Source organism: Epinephelus lanceolatus, chromosome 5, assembly GCF_041903045.1.
Source record: "Epinephelus lanceolatus isolate andai-2023 chromosome 5, ASM4190304v1, whole genome shotgun sequence".
NCBI classification, from domain to species: Eukaryota; Metazoa; Chordata; class Actinopteri; order Perciformes; family Serranidae; genus Epinephelus; species Epinephelus lanceolatus.
This window is the reverse complement of record NC_135738.1, coordinates 25,681,327-25,705,982: the sequence shown is the minus strand read 5'-3', so window position 1 is coordinate 25,705,982 and position 24,656 is coordinate 25,681,327. Positions and strand designations below refer to the sequence as shown.

The 24,656-nt window shown below is 39.8% G+C and overlaps 3 protein-coding genes across 3 annotated transcripts; 1 reads left to right on the top strand and 2 right to left on the bottom strand.

The window, feature by feature from the left end:
• Positions 1-1,070: 1,070 nt before the first annotated feature.
• LOC117261860 (protein tyrosine phosphatase domain-containing protein 1) lies at positions 1,071-4,753 on the bottom strand. The gene is made up of 12 exons (XM_078168366.1): positions 4,572-4,753; positions 4,403-4,483; positions 3,632-3,750; positions 3,264-3,401; positions 2,890-3,161; positions 2,494-2,796; positions 2,160-2,414; positions 1,949-2,065; positions 1,744-1,845; positions 1,522-1,602; positions 1,290-1,400; positions 1,071-1,193 (listed from the first exon to the last, which is right to left on the bottom strand). The coding sequence occupies exons 1-12, from the start codon at positions 4,751-4,753 to the stop codon at positions 1,071-1,073; spliced, it is 1,884 nt and encodes a 627-aa protein (XP_078024492.1).
• A 3,412-nt stretch (positions 4,754-8,165) lies between these two features.
• Positions 8,166-14,210, bottom strand: LOC117262656 (ADP-ribosylation factor 5-like). The gene is made up of 6 exons (XM_033635713.2): positions 14,001-14,210; positions 13,024-13,104; positions 12,775-12,884; positions 11,477-11,548; positions 9,627-9,752; positions 8,166-9,515 (listed from the first exon to the last, which is right to left on the bottom strand). The coding sequence occupies exons 1-6, from the start codon at positions 14,065-14,067 to the stop codon at positions 9,429-9,431; spliced, it is 543 nt and encodes a 180-aa protein (XP_033491604.1). The 5' UTR covers positions 14,068-14,210; the 3' UTR covers positions 8,166-9,428.
• Positions 14,211-17,178: 2,968 nt separating this feature from the next.
• LOC117261959 (uncharacterized) lies at positions 17,179-22,733 on the top strand. The gene is made up of 12 exons (XM_033634568.2): positions 17,179-17,374; positions 17,500-17,543; positions 18,303-18,366; positions 18,524-18,655; positions 19,649-19,753; positions 19,847-19,896; positions 19,980-20,099; positions 20,221-20,266; positions 20,465-20,536; positions 20,710-20,863; positions 20,959-21,041; positions 21,130-22,733. Exons 1-12 carry the CDS (start codon positions 17,342-17,344, stop codon positions 21,277-21,279), a joined length of 1,053 nt encoding a protein of 350 aa, XP_033490459.1. The 5' UTR covers positions 17,179-17,341; the 3' UTR covers positions 21,280-22,733.
• Positions 22,734-24,656: the final 1,923 nt, after the last annotated feature.

Sequence of the window (24,656 nt, the reverse complement as noted above, 5' to 3'; positions counted from 1 at the left end):
TAAGACAAGATTGGGGAGATCATACTTAATACATGGTTGGCAGTTTATTTGATAAATCTAAAAAGATAGAGAAAGACATTTTCTGGTGGTTGGTTACTTTTTTGTGAACTGGATGGTGTCAGTAAGAGCTGGTGGGGTACTCCAAAGGCCAAATCTTGCCAAGGGCTCCAAAAAGACTTGTTCTAATCTGCCCTTTTCACAGCAAACATTTTAATATGTCGTAGTTGCAAACACACAGGCTTTGTGGTGGTTTTGCCTCTTTTTTGTTGTTGTTTTGCATATTTTTGTAATTTCTCTGCATGTTTTGGTAGTTTTGTGTCTCTTTGAGGTAATATGGTGTCTTTATTGGTCATTTGTGTCTCTTCTTGATCAGTAGCTGTTAACTTGAGTGACATGTTGCAGGTGAAGGCCAGGGTTGCCCCCTGACACTTTGGGCCCCTGGGCCTGTGCCCAGTAGGCCTTTTCAGTAATCAGTCCATGTGCGTTCCGCATCACATACTTTTTCTTTTTACTTTTAGTAGGTGCTGCAGCTGCCCTCAAAATGTACGTACTGTTGCATGCAGTATGCACACAGGACATACCACTGTCTCATAACATTACGCCCTGAATCCCTCATACATCTGCAGTTCTCTGCCAATTAATATTTTAATAGTTATGTTCTATTGTTGTTTGTAATATTTAATTATTAATTTTTTTCAACTTAATCAATATTCCTATTATTACTCTTCGACTGGTCATCAGTTACTTGAATGCGCTGTCATCTGTCATTGCAACTTCTGACAGCAGCTTGTCAGTCAGCTGTCAAACAGCTGTCAATGAGCCATCAAGCTGTTATCTCTCTGCTGCTCACTCAGTCGATGTGTCGTGTCGTCCGCTGTGCAGAGAATTGTGGGTCAGAAGAACCAGAAAAGCATATTGGCTTGCATACTGCAAAATTGGACCAACAGTAGTAGACCATCCTGGCATTTTTGACATACTGCATTTGACATACTACATATTGGGACACACTAAATCTTTTTCTGGTATACTATATAGTATGGTAGTGTGGGTACTGGAACGCACAGCATGCTTCAAATTGTAGCATTGGTGCTGCAGGCCCTTGTGAGGTATCTGTAGTTGTGGAAGGTTTCTTTCAAACTCGCCTTCAGGACCTTCATCAGAGTCGCAAGGTTTCCCATTGCCTCCTGGGGGCGCTGGTGATATTTAAAAAAGGCAAATTATTGAACAATATTAAATGGTTTCTTGTGGAACTGCACAACTTCAACATGCTATAATTCGACGTGTCTCACCCTTGTAAGGGCCCGCATCAGTCGCTGCAGCACTGCCTCCTCTCTGTGTGGACACAGGTTGGTCACTGTACTCACACAGCTCAGTAGACAATAGATGGTGTGTCTCTGTGGCTGTAATGATGTCATATTGAACAACATTTTAAATCTTTGCATACGAGTTTTAGAGTGTAAAGGAGTCTTAAGAAGAATACTCAAGAGTCAAAGGTGAATCATCACACACGTGTTTCTTTACCTTCTTGAGCACACTGAGAGGTTTCCTGTTGTTCGCTCCACTGGTCAACCTGTCTACATCCTCTGCACTCAGAACAGGCTCCTGGATGAGGTTTGAAGAGACAGAGACGGGACGTTACCACAGTATGGGGAGTGTAAACGGAGATGCAACACATCAAGGTGTATTTTTTACTTCATAAACTGAAAACACTGGAATCATTCCCTCCTGTCTGATGCCACTGACCCTTAACTTGTCCAGCCAGGTCCACAACAGACAACTGAGAACCTGAGGATCTGACTCAGTGACCAGCAGAGCCCAGCCACAGTCGCTACTGTTTAGCTCCTCCTGTTGGGAAAGGTAAGTGACTGTATTAATTCAATGGCTCTAGAGCTCAAGATCAAAGTGACATGTTGCGATGTGAAACCAGGTTTGCAGCGGTGTTATTCACCTGCAGCAGAGCCGATCTTTGCAGGATGATTTCTCCTGGAGGACCATGGTCTGCCATTGCCTTAGCAATAGCACGGGCGACTGCAGTTGGGCCTGGATTATGTGGATTTCTGCACAGCTATATATGACATAAAAATATGAAAATATTTTAAAGCATTCACATTGAAGCCGGCTTTACTGGCTTAATTTTTCACTGTAAGAATCACAGTTACCTCCATGTTGGAGCTGTATTTGCCAAGTGTCTTTTTAGCCGTGCACTTAGACCTCTTCGCACAGTTGTTGCTCGTTGTTATGTTAGATATTGGGATGTTGAGTGTCTGAGATTTCTTTTTGATGGTCTGGTGACTTGGTGAAAGGGTGGCAAGGATCGGACTACCTGGTCTCAAATCAGAGCGTATGAGATCCTGTACACACCACTGTCTCTCACTTCCAAGTGCTGGGGTGCAGTATGTGCTTGACTCCATATCCTTCAGGACAGAATGCAACAAAGTGAGAAAAGCCTCATGAGACTTTATGTAACTGTGAACAGATAATCTGAAACTGCACCTCATTTACTGCAATCTTGCTGAGGTCAGAGTCGCTGTAGCTGCGTTTGTCTAGCAGCACTTCTCTCTTCCTCTCCAAGAATCCCAGTGGCTCGTCCCAGGAGGACACTGACCCTGAACCCGCCCATGAGCCCTTATGACCCTCCCTCAGTAAGGGCAAGTACTGTTTGGACACCAGGGTCTCCCTCACAGCCCTGTTCAGGGTCCTCAGTGCTGACCTCTTCTCCAGCTCGGCCTGGATCTCTGGAGGAGCAGGGAGACCCAGGGCCAAGCAGGAGAGATGCACACACAGAAGATATACCACCTAATGGAGAAAAAAGAAGGGGGATGTAAACTGTTGCACAGTGTATTTAGATATATTCATGATGAAGGGTTAATGTAATGATAAAGCTCTGACCTTGGGTGTGTGTCTGAGGGTGCGTGCCTCCAGGCCATGCAGCAATATTGCCTGTCGGTTTAGGTAGTGCTGCAGGGTGAAAGGTGCGCCGTGCCGCAGGCTGAGGTCCGGGTATTGCACCAGTTGTGTGCCAAGCAGGCGAGCAAAGTCAAACACCTGGCTGATTTGTGCACGGGTTTGGATAGAGCGTGGCCGTTTAATCCGTACGTAATGGACGGCCTCACTCGGGCTGATGCGCAGGGTGTAAATCAAGTAACAGGCTATCAGGACACCTGTTAGGCAGCAAGAACACACAAGAAAACACACATGACAGCACTAAATGTGCACAGCCTGACACACACACTGTTTATATGAACAGTAGTGCATATTCCTACCTGTCCTGCCCAGGCCTGCATGGCAGTGCACAGCCACTCTTCCTTCCTTTACTGCAAAGGCCAAAACCTTCACCCCGTCAATAACACCAACGAGAGAGGACACACCAAAATCTGGCATCCCAAAGTTGTAAAAGTAAACTGCAAAAAATACAAATATGTGCATATGGACATTCATAAGGATGAGCTGTGTTTGCAGGCAAGTTTATGATGTAGAAACACAACACTAATTAGTTGCTGCCCTGTTGGCACAAACCAAAACTCTCATTACATCAGCTCAACTGTTTCTATCTCACATTTCCCACCATGTGAGTGGCACACAAAGGGCAGTCAATCTTTCATGTTGTGTATTTACTGTATCGAGATCTCACTGTCATTGTCCATGAAGACCTGTGGAGAGTATGTGAAACCACTCTCAGGGTCGAGGGGAGGTCCACAGTGAGCATGCTCTCCTGGTATCTGCATGTTGATGATCGATCGGATGTTCAGCCTGGGAGAAAGTCATATTATGAAGACAATGACTGACACTGGTGCTGTGTATGTGTCTCAAAGGTAGGGGTGTCGCAGTATATTGAAATGGCAAATAACCAAATCATTTTCATTTCTTTATGTTCTTGCGTTGTCTCCCTTTCCACCAACCTACACTTGAATTTTTTATGGTAAATTATTTGCCAAAAGAAGTGACCTAAAACACAGTAATCAGAGTAAAAGGTGATTATTATTTTACATTTTCTATAGATATTGCAATAATGTTATTGTGAATTTTTTTGGCCCTGAATCATGCCCACTCAAAGGTAATATTTCTTATACTAATAAAGTAATAATATGTCCACAGTGGGAAAAATTGATTAGTGTAATAATAAAAGTAATGATGTCAGACCCTCATTCACCCAATAGAAAGTAACAGAGGGTTTTTTCTTAATCTGTCTAATCTAATATTTCTAATCTTGATCCCTTCCCCACTTTGTTTCCTATTTATTACCTGTATGTGCGCAGGGAGTTGTACGATAACAATGTTGTCACACCTTTCAAGAAGGCTCATAATTCTTACAGCTTCTCGTGTATCATACATAACCACACACTGCACAGACACACAGGAGAACAGCACACACAACACAGGAATAATGAGCAACAGTGATTACCTTTGAAATTGGTCTATGATGTTGTACTTCTCAATCAGACACTTGGATGGTCTTGCCATGGCAATAATGTCATCTGTCACCCTGCCATGGGAAGAAGTTCATAATCTGTAAATTACCAGTTCATGTTTTTGAAACAGCACGCAACACAGCTGCAGTGACACCGTCTCACCAGGAGGAGAAAAGGCCTCGGATGACCTGCTGATTTAATTTCCAGCACTCTGGTCCTTCATAGCGGCAGTCTTTCCCTCCGCAGGCCAACAGACAGAGGATCTTGGGTGGAATAGCCTTCACCAGGTTCTCCCTGGCCTGGGAGTAGGAAGGCTGGGGTACTGGTATAAAGGTCGGCATCATCCTGCACCAGGGGAAACCCTGAGATCAGCATGAGCTATCACACTGTAGATGTTAAGGACTATGCTCCAAGTAGGCCAGCTGGAAACCTCATGTGACCTTCTTCCCACACTTGACAGAGATACAGCTTGTCACAGTGACATTTGTTGCGGTTGGGTGCTGTTACTTAGGTACTATTATTACTGAAAATAAAAAAGTCACTGAGCTGGAGGGGATATCAGAAATAGCGACTCATCCAGTATACAGTGAATATATCACATTCTATGCAATATAATGCAATCAGATTTAAACGTACCTTTTTGATTAAGTTGCACAGTGAAGCTGTAAATCCCATTTAATGTATCCTCAGAGAAAATTGAAGAAAAAGGGTGCTGATAGTAGCAGAACACACATGTGCTCTGCTGTGCTAACCCACCCTGCTCCTTACAGATACACACACTGACAAAACTATGCGCTGACCCAGCTCCACTAAGCCTGATTAGCTGTCATAAATACATTAGGACACACATTCACACATCATAGCAAGCCGATTATTTAATACCTATACCTTCTGCTATAAACATTGTGTGTGAAGGTCCTAATTACCTGGCACCACCTAAAGCTTCAGACATGATTTTACTTTACATCTTGATGCCAAGAAAATATAAGTTGTTGATCTCACAACTGTCAAAAAGCACAGATATGTTTTGTGTTCACTGAGAAACATTATATTTTAATGTAATGTAATGTCCTGCAATTATAAAAAAAAATGTAATAGGTTACAGATTACTAGTTATCCTGTTAAAAATGTAGTATGTAATGTAACTTTTTACATTTGATTATTTTTCTAACAAATGTTTTAAACTGGAAAACAAAGTTGAAAGATTTCCAGAAATAATGCACAAAAAACACTTTGTAATCAACCACATCTTAATTAGTAACTGTAATTTAATTACTGTTTTTTCTCAGTAACTGATTACAATTACATTTATTTTGCAATTTAATTACGTGCAACTAGTTACTCCTCAACACTGTGTATATATAAAGATTTAAGACTTTTCTTATGCACTCCAATATATTTCTCTCAAAGTTGGGTCACAATTTTGTTAAAATCCATGTTAGAAAGCACTTCTCTTTTTCCAAGTTTATTCATCTACCTGACAGGTGCTGCATATCAAGATGCTGATTAAACAGCATCATCATCATCACACAGGTGTGCCTTGGGATGGTCACAATAAAGGGCCACTCTAAAATGTGCAGCTTGATTTCACAACACGATGCCGCTGATGTCCCATGTTTTGAGGAAGTGTGTCATTGGCATTCTGACTGCAGGCATGTCCATCAGTGCTGTTCAGAGCCGTCAACTGAATGTTCATTTCCCTACCATGAGCGGTCTCCGAAGTCATTTCTGTGAATTTGGCAGTTCATCCAACAGGCCTCACAGCCACACTAGTTGGCTACGCTGATGAACCACTGTCAGGTCGAGACCCTGGTGAGGACAACAAGCATGCAGATGAGCTTCTCTGAGACAGTTTCTGACAGTTTGCAGGTGAAGACACTGGACGTGGAGGTCCTGAGCTGGTTACGTGTTCTGCGGTTATGATGCCAGTTGGATGTACTTCACAGAGACAAATTTGGAGACTGTTTAAAGTAGTGAAATTAACATTCAGTTTAGAAGCAACAGCTCTGATGGATATTCCTGCAGTCGGGATGCCAATGCACACTCTCTCAAAACCTGCCATATCTGTGGCATCGTGTTGTGTGATCAAACTGCATGTTTGTAGTGTCCTTTTATGGTGACCATTCCAAACACCTGCTTAGTAATGATGCTGTTTAATCAGCATCTTCATATGCAGCACCTGTCAGGTGAATAGATCATCTTGAAAAAGGAGAAGTGCTCACAGAAGTGAATTTTTTAGTGACCAAATTTGAGAGAAACATATCTACCGAGTTCATAAAAAAGTCTTAGATCTTTAACTTAACCTGTGAAAATGGGAGCAAAAGCAAGGGTTGCATTTAAAATATTGTGTGTGTGTGTGTGTGTGTGTGTGTGTATCCTGTCTCCAAACGCTCCGCCACTGTCTCTCCCTTCAACCACTTACCAACTGTCTGAACAGATTTAAACACACTGTGGATGAGTGGAATAACGACCAAAAAAGAACAATATGTTAAGAAGCAATTTAAAAATCTGACTTACTAACATACACTAAATTTATTTCACTAGAATATCTTCATCCTAAGCAGGACAAAGCAGGAAAGAATAACAGGCTGAACTCCACCTCTGCTGGAGCAGCTCTGGACATATCGCCCCCTGCAGTGCAGCAATGGGAACAGCGTGATAATGATGGAGATGTATTTTTTTCTCGTGTCCTGCAGGCACACCGACAGTCGAGTGAGGACGGCAGTGTAAGTCTACTACAGTATCCCTTTTCTTCTTTCATGCACCTTACAACACCTTACCTTGTCCCTAATGCACATGCACTCCCTATTTCCACTGAGACTCACACAACACATATTATTGTTATAAGAATGTATTTAATTAATTTGCTTTTGTTAATTATATTTGATTAAATTGTTGGTGTACCCCCCACATTTGTAATGGTCCAAGAGGCAGGTTGCGACAGATATAACTCAGGCCTGTACTATGGTCATGATTACACAAAATGATGTTTCATTAAAACATCAGTCTTACTAAAAAATAATTGGGTGTGCTACATTATTAGAGTATGTCAGATGTTACTGATAATATATCAACTTTACATAAACTAGTTTTGCATAAGGAAATATTACACACAACAGTGCTGTGTATGTGAAATCATTCTAAGCCTGGTGCCAATTTATTTCTCTATCAGTGGGACAGAAATGACCGTCCTACATAGTCTGTTCTTGTTGCTGCATTCATTTCCTAGGTATCATCCAATGTCATTAGAGGTCAGAACAAAGATCAACTGCAGGTCAGGTCATGTTGGCTTTGCTTAGGCATAGCACTGATGGGCAGTTTAGATATATACTGCTTTAAGCTCTCTATGTGTGAGTTTACAGCTGTAACAGGAGCTACGTGACAGCTTATTTACACCCATAACCTTTTACTTCTTATGCAAAATAAGCCTACTGGCCTGGGGCTATTTTCAACATGCAGTAGCAGTACATGTTGTGGTATAGAGTCAGACAATCCCCCTGCTTAGACAAACATATATGAACAAGATGAAAGAAGTTTTAAACAGTGTAGTGGTTTCAAAGTAAGATCTGTCACAGACCCTAACAGCTCATACACTTCCTCTTATCAGGCACAGTTCCTGATAGAAGATGCCAGTTGAGCTTTTTAGTGAGTTATTTTGAAACAAATGAAGACGAAAGAAGAAAATGAAGAAGTGTTAAAATATTCTGAATGGGTAAAATGACTTCAACAATGAGTGGAGTCAAAAACGCAAACTTGTTTTGTTTTTACACCATTTTTATTCAGAGCTTTTTTGTGGAAAATATTTTTCGCGAATAATTGTAAGAGCAGCAGCTTCAGCATCTGCAAGCATAAGGTGGAATGTTTACACAAAAAAAAGCTCATGGGCAGATATGTTTTTGTGTTTTAAGAGGGGTAGAATAATTAAGAATATAATACAGTATTTGCATTGAGACAGTACAACAAAAACAACAACAGAAACATGCTACTTTACTGTGTCACACTGACATTGGCCATGTGTCAACACTGGAAAGACACTTCCTTCCCCCTTTTCTGCGTTAAAAGTGATTTAAAGAAAGAGCGGACAAAGAACTAACTTTTAAATTAGATCGTTTTTTTCATGGTGGGTGTTAAAAAAAAGAAGGAAGAGGAGTGCGGACAAATTTACAAATGTTCAAACTGGACAAAACCCTGGTTGATGGTGAAGTTGTAAAGACTACTCTCACACTGGTGTGGTACTGCTGCACCACAGCACACATTGCAAAACAAAAGGAAGTGTCTTATTGCATTATTTTATCTTTCAAAAGCAAAAAAGTCACTAAAGCATCTCACGAGTAAGCATGACCTCAGAATAAGATAAAGGAAAGGATTACTCAGATTTGTGTTAAGAGGGACCAGAAGGCACCGTGTTCCTTTTTGGATCCATTTACTGGGAGGCCCCGCACGACTAACAAAATCTATCTATGAAATTGCCGCAATCCCCATCCATCTCCCTCTACGAGCTGCAGGCCTTTACAGAAATGAGTTGGCATGAGACACAGCAGTGAAGAGCAAAGGGTCAGGTCTGTGAGGGAGTCTAATATCCACAAGGGGTTGTGGAGATGAACAGCTATATATGTACTCAATTACTGCAAATGCTGCCTAAACAGGAGCCCAGGTGTCAAACAAAAATACAACTCCCATCACTCTATTCACTGTTTCCATGAGATTTCCCTAATAGACCATTTGCTCGTCATGCAACTGAATGTGTAATTACAACCTGCTGCCATGTAAGAGTTGGGAAGAAAAGGAAAAAAATAAAGACTATGTCAAGAGATAATATGGTAATAGCATGATAATAAAAGAAAAAACATGTAATATTAAAATTTCCCAAAGATGATTATATATCGTCCACCAGCCTTGTCCTTTTTGTGAACATTGGTGCTGGAAGACCAAATTTTTCTGGTTTTGAATGTCTGTGCCTTCTCTCCTGTCCTGTGGAGTTCAGTTTCTCTCTCTCTCATCTGTCCAGCTGATCCTTCTTTAGTTCTTGCACAGCTCTTTGGATAGCCAGTCAAGTCCGTCATACAGCCCATCGCCCTGGATGGCGCAGGCTTGCTGAATGTGCCACTGGGGGGTCAGAGATTATTAAGTATTAGGTATGAATGTAGCTCTGTGCACGTGCTTACAGATTTGATTCTTACTGCAGGTGTAGGGAGCATGTTTATTCAGATTACTTACAGTTTTTCTGCGGAGGTTGTGTAGACCAAGTTTGTCTGTGAGTTCGCTGACTGTTAAGGCGTTGGGAAGGTCCTGTTTGTTAGCAAACACCAGCAAAACAGCCTCTTTCAACTCGTCCTCATTCAACTAGGGAGGAAGAAAACAGATTAGAACATCAACTCTGAGATTTCATATTATGACCAAAACACTACAAACAGATAAAAGTGTGATTTTATTTAATACTTAAATTTACAGTGCGCTAATATTATTTCTTTGATGTGAGTCTTTAAGAGGGATGTTTTTCACTTTGTATCCTGAACATGTGGGTAGTAGGGATGGGTACTGAAACCCGGTATTCATTTTTAAAGACCATAGTATTGATAAGCTCTGACATTATTAGTTCTTTTATCGGTACATTTTAACATTTTGGTATTATTCATAATCATCCTGCAGCCTCTCACGAAATAGAAATGAAAAAGAACCGATAAGTAGTATCGATAAAAGTAGTAGTATCTATAAAAAATCTTAACGATACCCATCCCTAGTGGGTAGTATATGTAAATGAACTATAGTAAACTTTCCATCATCTTGCCAGCATCCAGATCTCCCTGCTCATCTTCTAGTAAAAATCTGGTTGGTAATTACCTGGTTAATCTTAAAGAAATACCAAAAAAACATAACAAAACAAAAAAAAACAAAACAAAACAGCAAAATGTTGATAAATATAAGAGGTGGTTCCTTTTGGTCCTGGGCTTCACTGACTCTGTGAGCTTTAGCGCTGCATTTCAAAGTGCTATCCATTTAGAGGTGGTGAAACTTTCATGAATGTGCTGTATGTCTTGCCTTTAATTTTACTTTGGCTGGTGGCTTTGCTGACAATCAGCCAACTTGCCATGTTAACATGTGCAGGTTGGGCAGGAGCTAACTAGTAGTAATGCTCATTTGTTGATTACCTCTGGTGACGCTGTCCCAGCACTAGGACGGCAGCAGAAACATGGTGGCTACTCTCCAGTCTCTCCCAGGTAGCCCTGGTTAGTGAGCGGCCATCTTTCAAGCCGTAAAACCCCTTTAGCATTGTTAACTATGTTAGCAACACTTAGCATGCTGACACTGCTAATGGTGCTAACAGAGCTGACACTGTTGGGTGGGGACAGCGTTACTAACGGTAATCACCAAATGCGTGCCGATGCCATTTCCCAACAAACCCAGTTGGTGCGCAGTGCAGTAAACTGAAGAGTATCAAAATCAACCTATAGACCGACATGCATAAAAACATTCTCAGTGGTTTATAACAATGCAGTCAGACCATGTGCTGCAAAAATGCAAATGACTGATTAAAAGCACAGCCCAAACATGTTAACACTGGCTGTAGTTCATACACCGAGGCAGCGACAATAAAAAATGATTCCACTTCAGAATATTTTGGTGACTCATGAAGAAGGTGACCACACCCATTGTAATGAATAGGCTACGTCAGCAACACTGACACAGTACAAGGCAACTATAGTAGGATTAAGGCTACTGGGCATTTGTATCGATGTGCTCAGAAGAAACCAACATGGTTATCTAAATCATTTCGAAGTCTATGGGTTACCCGTGAACAACACACAGAGACCCAAACATACACATACAGGTTTTAGTTTGACTATATTCAGATCCTGGTGGTGTGAGGGACTGCCATCCATTGAACAGTTTACACTGTGTTATTACTGTTTTTATTTTCATCATTAGTTCTGATTTAACTACATCACAGTATAAGACAACTCCAAATCAAAGACAGCTACTTCCCATGTCACAACAAAAATGTAAAATACTGAAACTCTCTACAGAGAACACTCTTTAATTACAGTCCCTAGATATTAATTACGTACCATCTTTGAGAGCTCATCTGCAGACTCTGCCACTCTTTCTCTGTCGTTGCTGTCCACCACAAAGATGAGCCCCTACAAGAAAACAAACAAAAAAGCATCCAAGTGATCACTTTCCCTTTTCTTAATTTCAGAACTGTAACGGTTGAAAATAAATCTACAACTATTTAATATAGTATAAATTTACAGTCATTTTTGGTTTCTCTGGGTCCAGCTATGTGAATATGTGCAGCTTTCTTTGACCTTCTGCGATTGTGAATTGAATATCTTTGGGTATGGACATTTGAAGATGTCACCTCAAACTCTGAGAAACTGTGATCGACATAATTTTCTCACATTTTACACACAAAAATTTATTGATAAAATGTGAAAATAACCTGGAGATTGATCTATAATGAAATAATCTTTAGAAGCAGACCTATTTAGGCTAATTATAGTGAGTTAAGTAATGTACAAAGAATTGTCAATTACTGAACATGATCAAAGATCCAACAACTACAAAACTGACTGGTAGAGAGGAAATATTTATGACGAAATTTGGAGATGCAATGTTACCAATTGTTCATATCACAATACGCATCTTGGCTGATGCAGGACTGATCTGGGTAAAAAAAAACAGGCACAGGAAGGAGAGCAACAGTTGTATTTCTTGATTCGATTAAGTATTTTGAAAAAAAGTATGAGGCTACATAAAAGAGTATAAGTATATAGTTTGAAATGTGAGCATTACACTCCTCTTTTATCAACAGCACCAATGTAGCCAGAGGATAAACCTGTTTCAGATGAAAGCCCTTGTTGACAAATGGGCTGCAAAAACTTGTATTAAAATGAATAGATGAGTGAAACTTGCGTTAAGTGGCACTATACTTTGATGACATGAGTTCATCAACATACAATGCAAATAACTGTGCACATTTCTTATGTTTACTCTTATTCTATTCTTGTTTTATTCTATTGATGTAGATATTGTAGTTGAAATTTGCACATTTTCATTTCTATTTAATTGTATTGCTTTAATCTTAATTTCGTATTCCTATTCTTACCTCTTATAATGCTCTATTCTTTACATTGGAGTGACTGTAACTAAACACCATTTCCCCTCAGGGATCAATACAGTATTTTTGATAGTGACTGATCAAAGTATTGTTCTGAACCAGCTTCACTTGATGATCTGAGTGTAAGTATTTGCATGCTCTGACTGCTCCTCCCTGACACTGTAGTTAAATTATGTTAAACATGGGCTTAACGTTGCATCATGAAACCAAAGCTGTCCTGCAGCACTGAGGCAGTCACACCCATACCTGTGTGTTCTGGAAGTAATGTCTCCAGAGGGGTCTAATCTTGTCCTGGCCGCCCACATCCCAAACAGTGAAGCTGATATTTTTATATTCTACTGTCTCCACGTTGAAACCTTCACAAGGGAGAGAAAGGGCAAAGATCTTGAGAACACTGTCCACAAAGTTCAATGAGTTAAACATGTTAAGGGAACGCATTAAATAATACAGAGGATAATAAAAGAACTTTAAAGTAACTGCTGGGATATTTCTTACCAATGGTTGGGATGGTGGTCACAATTTCACCAAGCTTCAATTTGTACAAGATCGTTGTTTTACCAGCCGCATCCAGCCCAACTAGAAGAGGAAAAAGTGTGATTAGAAATCAACATGTATATATCAGGATGGATAGAGCAATGGCTGACAACCAGCTGTTCATTGCGTAACAGGCGTTTTCCTGTAGGTTTAATCATCAGAAAACTGATGACATGTAATGACGGTGTACATGTGACTGCGCACAGCCAATCATGTGTACTGAGCAATTCTAATCAATTAGTATTATATGGTAACATCCCATAATATTAAAGCTGATCCATATGTAATTAACATCGTCGAGGACACATTACTCCCTAACTATCCGGAAACAAACTGAAGATCAACGCAACACAATGGCACTTGTCCATCAAACGTCAGGAGATAATTAGCATTACACGGCAACAAGTGAAACATGGTAGAAAAGAGCTATGACGAGGCACCGTCAAAAAAAGATAGGCAAACTAATAAGAGCTAGCTTAAAATACATTATCAAGAAACGGCTATTATGGCCCAACTAGAAATAAGTTACTGCAAGAAAGTAATTATTACACGACAGACACGCTCAACAATTCGAGCCAAACTCATTTTATTGAAAACTGTTACAATGTAAAGACGTATTCTTTAAATTTAATTCGTTTTCTTTGACGTTAGGAGACTCCATTGCCAAACTTCCTTTAAAAAAACACCCGACGTTTAGCTAACTTAGCGCGTGGTGGGAAAGCTAGTTTTTCGTATTTTACTCCACGTTTACAACAAATAAAATAGCTCGTTTTAATTCCGCTCCTGTCCCAAATGCTGTACTGTAAAAGTTTGATAACTACACCGCCGTTAAAAGCTCATAAAGAACTAATGTTAGCTAACTACTTATCTAGCTAATGCTAAAGCTAACCGCCGTGCCTCGCACTGACGTTCGTCAGCCAGACACCGCTTTCACTCACCCATCAAAATCCTCATTTGCTTTTTGCCGAAGATCCGTTCGAAGATGGATGAGATTGTGAGCCCCATTACTGGCCGATGGTGTTTCAATCTATGGCAGAAGAACCGATATTAGCCACAGCACAGGCGACGTGTGTTGGTTTTACACTGATCCAGTTATTCTGATTTCCACACAAGACGACTGCCGACTGCCACGTCCGGGCCAACGTGGAATCCACGACGTCATCAGTTTGAAACAACTTTATTGACACGCCGATATCTGTGAACGATCACTTGTTGAATACATTTTATCGTTTTTCCCCCTCAGACACATTCAAGACACAATATATCCCGAGCCATCATTTTAACTGTTTGCCGAAGCCCGTCTTTATCAAAATAAAAAGCCCACATTATTTATTTGTTGCAAAACAGCTGCTTTCATCACATAGTAAACTGCAATGCCGATTCCTACCACTAGATGTCTCTGTGACAGACGTTTGCCACAACATGATAAATACTGTATGGAAGTATGTAAACATGTATGCTGTTAACCGTGCACCGTGGCTGCTCGACGTTAACAGGTACGTTACTTCACCCAGCAGTCCACCTGTATGTAACAGCCTGTGTGTGTCTACAGCTCCTGATTGTAATGCAACAAGTTATACATAACAAAGAAATTCTTTAGCACAAAGACAGCAATGGTACATACAAAGAAAGTAAAAGAATAATAAGTGGTTGGCCTAGGCCTATATAAAATGAGATTAAAAATGTTTGGATATAATATTACCTGTAGAACCTTCTTACTTCTTATTAGGATCCCTACCTGCTGATGTAGAGTATAATAACAATACATCCATACTGAGGATCCTTCTTTTAATTGCGAAGAAGATGATCACAATTTCCTGGCTGAGGCCACAGACCCCCACAGTAACACAATAAAGGGAGAAAATTAGGGATGTATGAAAGTATAACTGCTAGACTGTAATTAAAAACAGATATATTTCAAATTAAATGGGCACCTGTTATCTAATAGCTTTTTATATGATGTGATCTACTGGACCCTGACCTTGCTTTTAGAGACTATTAATATTAATGTATAGTTCACTTTTTGACTGTTATGATTTTCCTTTTTTTTACATAATAATATTTTATTTAATTTTATTTTTGTTTGTTTGTTTTTGTTTTAGTGTGCTCTTTCTTACCCATTGTGTATTTTCCTTACACCTGAGGATAGTGGGAATCAAAAATGGTCTTTGAAAAGATCCCGAGCTCCAAGGACTCTTTTGCAAGACAGTTATGCATGGGCTGTGTCTGTGAACGTAATGACTGCACTGTGAGACTACATTGAACTTGAAAATAAAAATAGATAAAAACAAACAAACAAAAATAGACAAACTATACAAGAACATATAGAAACAAAAACTACAAGGTAAACTGACCGTGGTATCATTAAAAAGACAGTTGTGATTAAAAGCAACAGAGTCAGCAAAGCATGAAGATTTCATTAAATAATGACTTGTGTTTATTTGTACATAGAGATGTAATTTGAATATAATATGGAATATGATGCACAAATCAGAAAACAGAACATAATTCAGCACAATATGATAAATTATGATGTTATGGGGTATGAGATATAGTAGCAGGTTAAGGTAGTATAATGCAGGAAGTGTAATATAGCAGGTGTGGTATAACATAATATAGATATAGTATAATATATAACAGAAAATACTAACATACTGTATACATGATAGCTATGTAATTCAGCAGTCCAGCAGTGAAACAGTGGAACAGGAGACAAGTGTAAGTGTCCTAGACTCTGTGAAAAGCCTGTGGTTTACACTGCTGTTGTACATGTCTGATAGCAGCAGGTACAGAGGAGCGCCTGAGGTGATCAGTTTCACCCCTGGGTGGGATGACCCACTAGCTGAACGAGCTGCCCACCTGCCTCAGCTCGTAATAGAGGGGTTGAGAGGGGCTATCTAGGATAGCTTTAATTTTGCCCTTCATCCTCCTCTCTGCCACTGCCTCCAGACTGTCCCGTTCCAGATCTGGCCTTCCTTACCAGCTTATTAAGTCTGCTGATCTCACTAGCCTCGATGCTACTGTACCACCCCAGTACACAATAGCAAAGAATAGTGTGCTGCTACAACACTGATAAAACAGATATTAGATATTCAGGGGCTTGTTGCACACACACACACTAAAAGATCTGAGTCTCCTCAGGGAGGATAGTGTGCTCTCACCCTGCCTGAAGAGGGCGCCAGTGTGATGTGACCAGGCCTGTTTTTATTGCTGTCAGACCCCAAGGTGCTTGTATGAGCTCACTCTCTCCACTTCCTCTGCTGGTAACTTTGACAGGGTGCCTCCTTTTCCTCCAGTAGGAAACCACCAGTTCAGATAAGGGCATCTACACGTACATCTCTTATTTCTAAGCAACAGAACAGCAAAACAGAACTAGACAAAACAGTTTGCCCTTCCCTCCTCCTCTCTACGTCCACCCTTATTACAGATTCACCTTGACAACACTGTCCACAAGGTCAAATAAAACAAAATTAGATAAAATAAGACATAACAAAATATAACAAAATATAACATGAGAGACATTACGTAGGTGAGTACCCACAGGGTGTATTGTTGTAGTTACAGCAGTGAGTCTACATCAAGTCTGAGTCAATCAGTAGAATTGAATGTATCTTTCTATCTATCTATAAGACAGTGGTTAAACATGTTGTACAGTGTAGATATTTAACTGCAGATTGAGAGAGTCCTTATGGTCAATATAGGGTTGGCATAACTTAATGAGCTGATCATATCTGCTTCTCAGAACATGTTATTTTCTCCAAAGGGCAATCCATGTTAGAGCTATACGTTTTCTTGCAACAGGAAGTGCATTCTTAATAAATTTAAAAACAGTATTGCTAATGAGATTTATATCGGCAAGTTTTGCAAGTAAACATAACTCAGGCCCTGTTGTACCTTCCCACACAGCCATGTACTGTAGCATGTGAAAAGTACCCTCTGCTGTGCCACATCTAAGACACATCAGTGTAAACACAAAAAGTACAGAGGGAACTCCATCTCACAGTTAAGTGTTAACATTTCTTGAAACACTGGAGGCAAGACAAGGAATATTCCTGTCCCACCCGGGGATTCCCATGAAAAAAAAAGTGTTGCACCAGCTCATGAAGCACACACCCAAAGCAGGTGGAGCCAAAACAGCAGGATAGGACAAGCTGCAGACTTTTATAGAGGAGAGCTCCGATATGAAAGTACATTATCACAAGGGCCAACCTGTTAAGGAGACACATTATTCAGCCTTGACCGACAAGAGTGAAAACAGACTGATAATTGGATATTCATCATGGAGATCAATCGTGTACTGAGTGGAGATCAGGTAGGCATTACGTGTAATACTTTTCTGTACAATAACAAATTAACAGAAAATGAATGAAAACTGTTGGGAGTTTAAGAGGTACATTGCATTTATGATTCTGATCTGTTTGAATTCTGTTGTTGCAGATTGACTTTCTCTCTACTGAGTACATCGTGTTACTCATTCCCAGGTAATATGCTTCATTGTGCTTACTTCCTCATGCTTGATTTACCCTTCTGACAACACATGCGAGTTTATATAGCAACCAGATATTGGCATATATAAACATGTTTTAAATTGAGTTTTACAGTAAATCAGCAGATAATAATCTTATGATTTCAATCATCTGATTGTGGAGGTTTGCCAAACCAGCAAGGTGGCATGTGACAAGAGACGGGCTGATGCTTTCTTTCTGAATTCCTCCAGAGTTCTTACATAATGTTTCGTTCTATTAAGGATGTTGCCACCGTGTGAATGTAACATCCAGCACTGAGTTGTCGTTTTCAGGATAGTTGTAGCAGCTGAAAACTCAAAACTTCCTTCAATGGACTCAGTCACTCTGCTGCTGTGACTTTGTGTATGAGTCTCGCTGTTTCTTTCATTTGCTTGTGACAAAGACAGAACAAAACTGGTGCTGGAGAAGAAAATGCGGGAAAAATGTCAGTTAGTTTCTATGGACCCTAGACGACGGTTATGACTGAACATGTCTGTCATTTTATGGCTTTTTACGCAGGTATCACATGTGTCTGAGATAAGTTTCAAACAAAGAAGTCTAGCTGACCTGTGCAATAAACCCATCTCAGCTTTAGTGTTTTTGTGGTGGCAACTTCAGGCTCCTCATTGGTGTTAAACCTTACATGGTCAAGACATTTCCTAAAATAAATTCAGTGCAGACATATCCAGCCTTTATGGTGTTATTTAATGCCTCACATATTTCTATTCACTGCAGTGTGATTGGGAGTTTTTCTGTCCTGGCGGTTTCCATATGGAAATGGAGACGTCTACACCAACAGGTGAGTCAGGCTGTATGCGTTTATGTATATGAATCCCTGTGTGTGTATCTGTATGTCTGCATTAGTGTTACTGTATGTTGATGCTGATGTTTTAGTGCAGGACATTTGTTGATTTTTGTCTTCTTATGCATCTCATAGCTCCTCTATTTGTTTGCAGGTACACCTCCTGGTGCAGCTCGCCCTGGCAGACCTCCTGGCTGCTCTGATCCTGATGTCCACCAGTATCATGAACAAAGTCAGCACTGAAAACAGTGTGTTTGTCTGCCAATACCTCCTGCCGCTGTCACTGGTGAGAAACATTTCACTTTGTAAAACCTCTTACCCCTATAAATTAATCATTTACATTATTGTTTCCTGGTGTCTGAAGGAGACATATCTGAAGTTTCATTTTCTAAAACAAGACAGGGGAGTTAAGAGAGGCATCCACTTAGGCCTGGGTACTTCCTTGCTGAAGCACCTGTAGTTTTCAGGGTTGAGGAGCAGATCATGATCTCGGTGTCTAATCTGATCACTGGCGGATTTTCCCTGAATCACTTAAGATTGTAACTGAGAAGAGTCACGTCATTCTAGCAGTAAAACAATTCAAAGCTTTATGATTCTTGCATTGCATCTTTAAAGCCAAGTTGTCCTTAAACCAAAAGGTGATGCTGCATGTTTCATGCTCTGTTAATTTTTCAAGTCTTTCGTAAACTGCATCAGCTTAAGCCCAACATTTTCTGAACTCACACTGTATTTTAAAGTGATAAGAGTTGAGGCCAGAGTAGATAGTGATGTTACATAAAGCAAACATAGGAAAGAATGTAATGTAGGAACAAAAACGAGTTTCACTCAGTTCAGATTGTGACTTTCCTTCAAAATACAGATATGGAAAATATTTAGCCTTTTAAAAGCCCAATATTTAAACAAAGCAAAGGAATACCCTGAGCCTAAATGAATCATTTCATTGGTTGGAGTGATATTCTTTATACACTTCAGTTGGCAACAAGCCCCAATTTTATTATTGATTTATGAACTATAATAAGCACATTTTTTAAGGTTGTCAAATGTTCCTGGGCTGCAGTTGAGACAGAATTTGACAGCTCACAGCATTAATTAATTAATAACATTCAATTATAGTATTTTATGTACCCAAACAAATGTAAGTACCTTTGGGAAGTCCTAACTGATCAGATTCAAGTGATCCGCCTTTTAGCTTCATGATGCATGTTGTCACATTTTGCATATTTTGCTTTACAAACTGTTATACTTCACAGTTGCATCTTTGTGTGTTTGTCCGTTGCAGACATTTTATTTGATTTCATGTCTGCTGGTGGTGCTTTACGCATGGAAGTCCAAGAACGCATTCCAAGGTTGGAGAGCAAGACCCACAGAGGACGAACGGGGACAGGTGAGGCATCCACTGCATTTGTAAAATATAATTTGTACAGAACAGTCAGGGCTAATTCAGTAACTGATTTCTCATTATCTTTCTGGTTTTCAGAGTCGGAGTAGAAGGAAAATAGTCACTATACCTGTCTATGCCTTTGTCTGGTAAGTTTTTATACTATCTTCCAGACTTTGTGGACCTTATTCCTGCTGTACACATTTTAATTTTTCATTTCTGTTTGTTTCAGGTTGATCCCCATGGCATTATACTTAGCATATGTGCTCACTCCCTTCATAAAACCTACTTTGCTGTTTCCAGTCACTGACCGATCATTGATCCTCCCTAATAATACCAAATACTGCACCAGGTGAGCTCACAGCTTCCATCACCGACTTCCTCCAGAGTCACTGCTTTCAAATAAGTGAAAGGAGTAAAATAAATCGGTTCCCCTGTGTTTCTGACCTTTTTGATTTTTCTTTTTTTCTCAGTTGTATTTTGTTCTTGCACATCTGGAGGGATTCCTGTTCTGTCACTGTGAGTATAACACTGTCTCATGACACACTTTTTTTTAACCTAAAAGGCTTTTTGAGTATACATTGCTCTTAATTTGCAGCGTTTTACATGTTTTTTCTAATCATTTTACTGTATGTGATTGGTAGTGTGTTTATTATGTAATGCTTTGTTATAGTTTGTAGTGTGTTTATACTAACATGACTTTTTTTTCCTTCCCAGGAGAGACTGCATGACATTTTTATTATAGTTTTTCTTATCCTCATCGTGATACCAGTGATGTTGTCCTGCGCTGTAAGTAATTAGGAGGATTTAGGACATTTTTCATTTACAGTCTCGTATATTGACTTTCAAAATCTATGAAGATAAAGCTTAGATTTGTAATTTGACAGTGTTATCTTAAGCTTTGAATAGTGTATTTACATGTGTGTAAGCAGACTGTAACCCTTCATTTTTTCTTGTTTCAGGTCATTTACTATAAGGTTGGTAAATGGTATGAAAGACATGAGCAGGAAGGACTTTTTCCTGTGGAGGGAGATGGACGTTCAAGGAGGAGATTCAAAAGAATGATTTCGACAGCAAGAAATATGGTGATGGTCATCTTGTTCTGCTGGACACCAGGTACACACACACATACACATTTACAGTTAATGTAATACACTTTATTGGCTTTAAATCAACATCAGATTGATGCTTAATATCTCTTCCTGCTGTAGCTCTTGTCCTCATTCTGCTGTCTACTCTGATGATGTGGACAACCATTGAACAACGCAGCCTATTTGGCATTTTTGCGATACAGGTACGTTTCAGAAGAACAATGTTTATAATAATAAATTATCATCAGATGTCTGAGTTGCGGGTTATAGTTTTGTTTTTGTTTCTTCCAGGCTGCCAGTGTGTCCCTGCAAGGCTTCCTGAACAGTATGGTTTACGCCTGGAGGCGGCCCAACTTCACGGAGGCCATTCTTGGGGAGAATACACCCCTGGTGGCACACGACCGCCTGGCCTTCTTTGAGGAATCACTGAGGAGCTCGTAGTGATTCTTGACTCTAAACGCATTCGGAGACATTGTTGTGCCATGGGAACAACACTCTGGCCTGAGAAAGACTGACTGCACGCCTGCACACTACATGACTTCGTGTCATCATTGTGAAACACAAAACTATTTCATTTGAGGACTGGGGATGAAAAGAAATAGAACAAAAAGTTAAAGGATGCACAAAGACTCTTTAAAAAACACCAACTGATGCAGTGTTTTACTCTGCAGCTGCTGGGAGCAAAAGGGACTACTTGATAAATTGTAAAAGTGAGTTATATTTATATATGTTCTGTTAATGTACTGTTTTATTAAAATTTTTAAAATGTCAGAGAATTATGTAATTATTGTGGCAATGGGTTTCTATTTTGTTATGTTTTGTCACATGCATTTTGTTCACTGAGGTGTTTTTTTGACTATGTGCTTTGTTATCGACTTGTTATGCAATAGTCCCTCAGCAGAACAATACAAGAATGATGGAGAACCTGTCAGGGTTGCATACTCTGCATTCACCATTGTGTCATTTCAGAAGCACGCGTCACCTACAATAACACAGAGTTCAGTGTGAGGAGCATTTATGAGTTGGGACAGTGAGGAATGTTGAGTTGCTGCAGAAAAGAGAAGGAACACGATATCTGCTTTGTCACGTCTGTGTGCAACCACAACTGTATCTTGTAAAAAATAATGTGTGGTTGTGTAACTGAGGTCACTGGTTGTCTACACACACACACACACACACACACACACACACACACACTTGCTAAGATCGTCATTGTACTGTACACTGTACACTGTACATTCCCTACTCCCTTACCGTAACCTTAACAATCCCAACTAAATGCCTAACCCTAATCCTAACCTAAACCTAATTCTAACCTGAACCCTAGAACTGAGTCTTAACCCTCAAACAGGCCTTTGAAAAAGTGAGGACCGGCCAAAATGTCCTCACTTTGCAAAAATGTCCCCACTATGTTACTAAAATACATTTTATGGTCCTCACTGTGTAGCATGTACAAGTACACACACACACACACACACACACAGACACACACACACACACACATAAATACATACACAAGCACTGGCACAAAGATCAGTACACACTCTTTTTGTCGTATGAACTCTGTGATCATGTTTAGTCACATGTGTCTGTCTTCCAGTTGAACACTCTGTTAATGGTTAACAGGCTGCAGGCCAACCTGTTGCTGCTTGTATAAGTGATCACCTGACTCGCTCAGTTATCTACTGTACTGTAAAGCAAACTTCATGTTCACTTTCTTTTCTGAGGGCCACACAGTTGCATACATGGGGTTGATGCAAACAATAAAACATAAAGGTTATACATAACACAAGGCTTGTGACAATCTAATTGCACAACACGGTTAAAAATTTGAGATATGTCTGTGAAAAAACTTTTTTTGTGCCTGTTTAAAAAAATAAATGTTCCATTCTGCAGAGCTGTGTTTTTTCATCACTGCGTTCACAACAAACACCTTTGTATGATGATAAGTTGAGCTCTTATCACAGATTCAAATTGTTGAGTCATTTTATTATAATAATAAAAAGCCATGCTGCACGTCTTAACCTAATTTTAATTTCCTTGTAGCCATCGGTTATCTGATGTGCCCCAGATATCTCGTCTATTCAGGGATAGGATGTGATAAAAATAATGACTGTGCACCACAGTGTTACTGAAAAAGCAGCCTCACTCAGCGAATATAAGTACCTGGGAAAGACAGGGAATTGATACAGATTGTTTCCTCAATATGAGGCCAACTTATGGACACTTTTGGGCAGCACAGTGCAAGTTATTATAAGTGACCCATTTGCAGTATTTCTCAGCTGTTTGGTCATATTTCTATTCTTTTGGTCATGTGTAGAAAGAAAACCCCATACTTGAACATAGCAGAGCTCATAAACTGCATCCATGCTGTAGTGACAAGACTGCATGTTCATGTTTGTCTGTGTGTACACATAGTTGCTCCATTAATTATCTGCCCAGTGAATTCTCTGAATATGATGAATGAACCTCAGAGATTTGCTGACTAAACTGCAAGGCGGTGGCTCAGAAATGATTTTCTAAATGTGTTCTGCTCTCCAGCTCCAAGGTAGTCTGGCACACTGAACACAAAGCTGTGCCTGTGTGAGAAAAATAAAAGTGATACATACATTACTTGGGGGAAATAACAACAACAAACACCAGAAAAACACCCGTATTTTCTGATCACAATAAGAACATAGGCACAACACACTGGGATACAACATGGTAAAAGCAGTTTTTTATAGCCATGTGTCAAGCACGTTCGTGCACGTATTGATTTTTTTTGTGGTCCTTTATTATGATGAGTAAGTTCAACCCATTTACAACGTCGTTACAACCACTCACTCTTTTCTTTCATAGTAGACAAGTTAGCACCCATCAGCAATATTCAATGCCAACAGCTAGAAACAAAAAGGACATATAAGGAGAGGCTGCCGATGGCAAACAATTTGGTGGTTTGGTGGTTATAAATTAAAGTATGAAGTCATATATTTTGCAGTTCTCTTTATGAGGGAAATTCCAACCAGCACACCTATGTAACAGACGAAGATTCCCAATCAAAACACTCATATAAAAGGCAAATGAGACGTTTCTTAAACCCATGGTGCAGAATTGTAGATATTTGTACTTCACTACAGGTAATAACAGATTTAACAAAAACTGAGAGGTGATTTTCAAACCCACTTCCTCTTATAACGCTCTTCTAGAACCTAAACACTGAAAACATATTTTAAACCAAATCTATTTCCTTTCCAGAAACATGTATTTAATAAAATACATCAATATCAAGAACAATACACAGCATTATCATATGTCTTTACTTTTACACTGATCACAAACACGATAGCAGCTCCTTATCAGCTGTTTCAGTGCCTGAGCAGAGTTGGCGGTGCTCAATTATCTTACATTTCTAAAAGGGAAAAAAAGTGTGAGAGAACTGCTTTGCAACAGAGCCTAGGTTACCCAACTTCAGTGAGAAGGAGGCAAGTAAAAAAAGAAGAGAAGTCAAGGATCACTTTTTTATAATCAGTATTATTATAAGATGGTGCGTGAGACATATCCGCTCTGTGGTGATAGATGTTTCCTCTTTTCTTTAATGTGCAGAGCTCTGTCCTCAGATGGTGGCACTGATTGAAAAGTTGTCACGGCAGAGTATCTCGTCTTTTACTTTCAAGATGAACATTGATCCTTGCTTGGCCATTTCATAGTTCCCTCTTCAGCTTCCTGCTCTAAGCATATACACATCATATCATCTCCTCCACATCCTCTGCCATCACTCTAGCCTGCCACTCTGGTGCTCTGTCCCCCATACAGCGACAAGGCTCACTGGCATAAAC

Bases quoted from the DNA above. Each gene is read 5' to 3' on its own strand.
- LOC117261860 (XM_078168366.1), bottom strand. From the start codon at position 4,753: ATGATGCCGACCTTTATACCAGTACCCCAGCCTTCCTACTCCCAGGCC. The intron at 2,066-2,159 runs GTAACTGTGATT...TGTCATATATAG, and splicing joins AATACAGCTCCAACATGGAG to CTGTGCAGAAATCCACATAA. The intron at 1,401-1,521 runs GTAAAGAAACAC...ACATCATTACAG, and splicing joins CTCTCAGTGTGCTCAAGAAG to CCACAGAGACACACCATCTA.
- LOC117262656 (XM_033635713.2), bottom strand. From the start codon at position 14,067: ATGGGGCTCACAATCTCATCCATCTTCGAACGGATCTTCGGCAAAAAG. The intron at 11,549-12,774 runs GTATGGGTGTGA...GTTTTCTTGTAG, and splicing joins ATTACTTCCAGAACACACAG to GGGCTCATCTTTGTGGTGGA. The intron at 9,516-9,626 runs GTAAGTAATCTG...CTGACCCCCCAG, and splicing joins ACAACCTCCGCAGAAAAACT to TGGCACATTCAGCAAGCCTG.
- LOC117261959 (XM_033634568.2), top strand. From the start codon at position 17,342: ATGGAGATCAATCGTGTACTGAGTGGAGATCAG. The intron at 18,367-18,523 runs GTGAGTCAGGCT...ATTTGTTTGCAG, and splicing joins GGAGACGTCTACACCAACAG to GTACACCTCCTGGTGCAGCT. The intron at 19,754-19,846 runs GTGAGGCATCCA...TCTGGTTTTCAG, and splicing joins CAGAGGACGAACGGGGACAG to AGTCGGAGTAGAAGGAAAAT.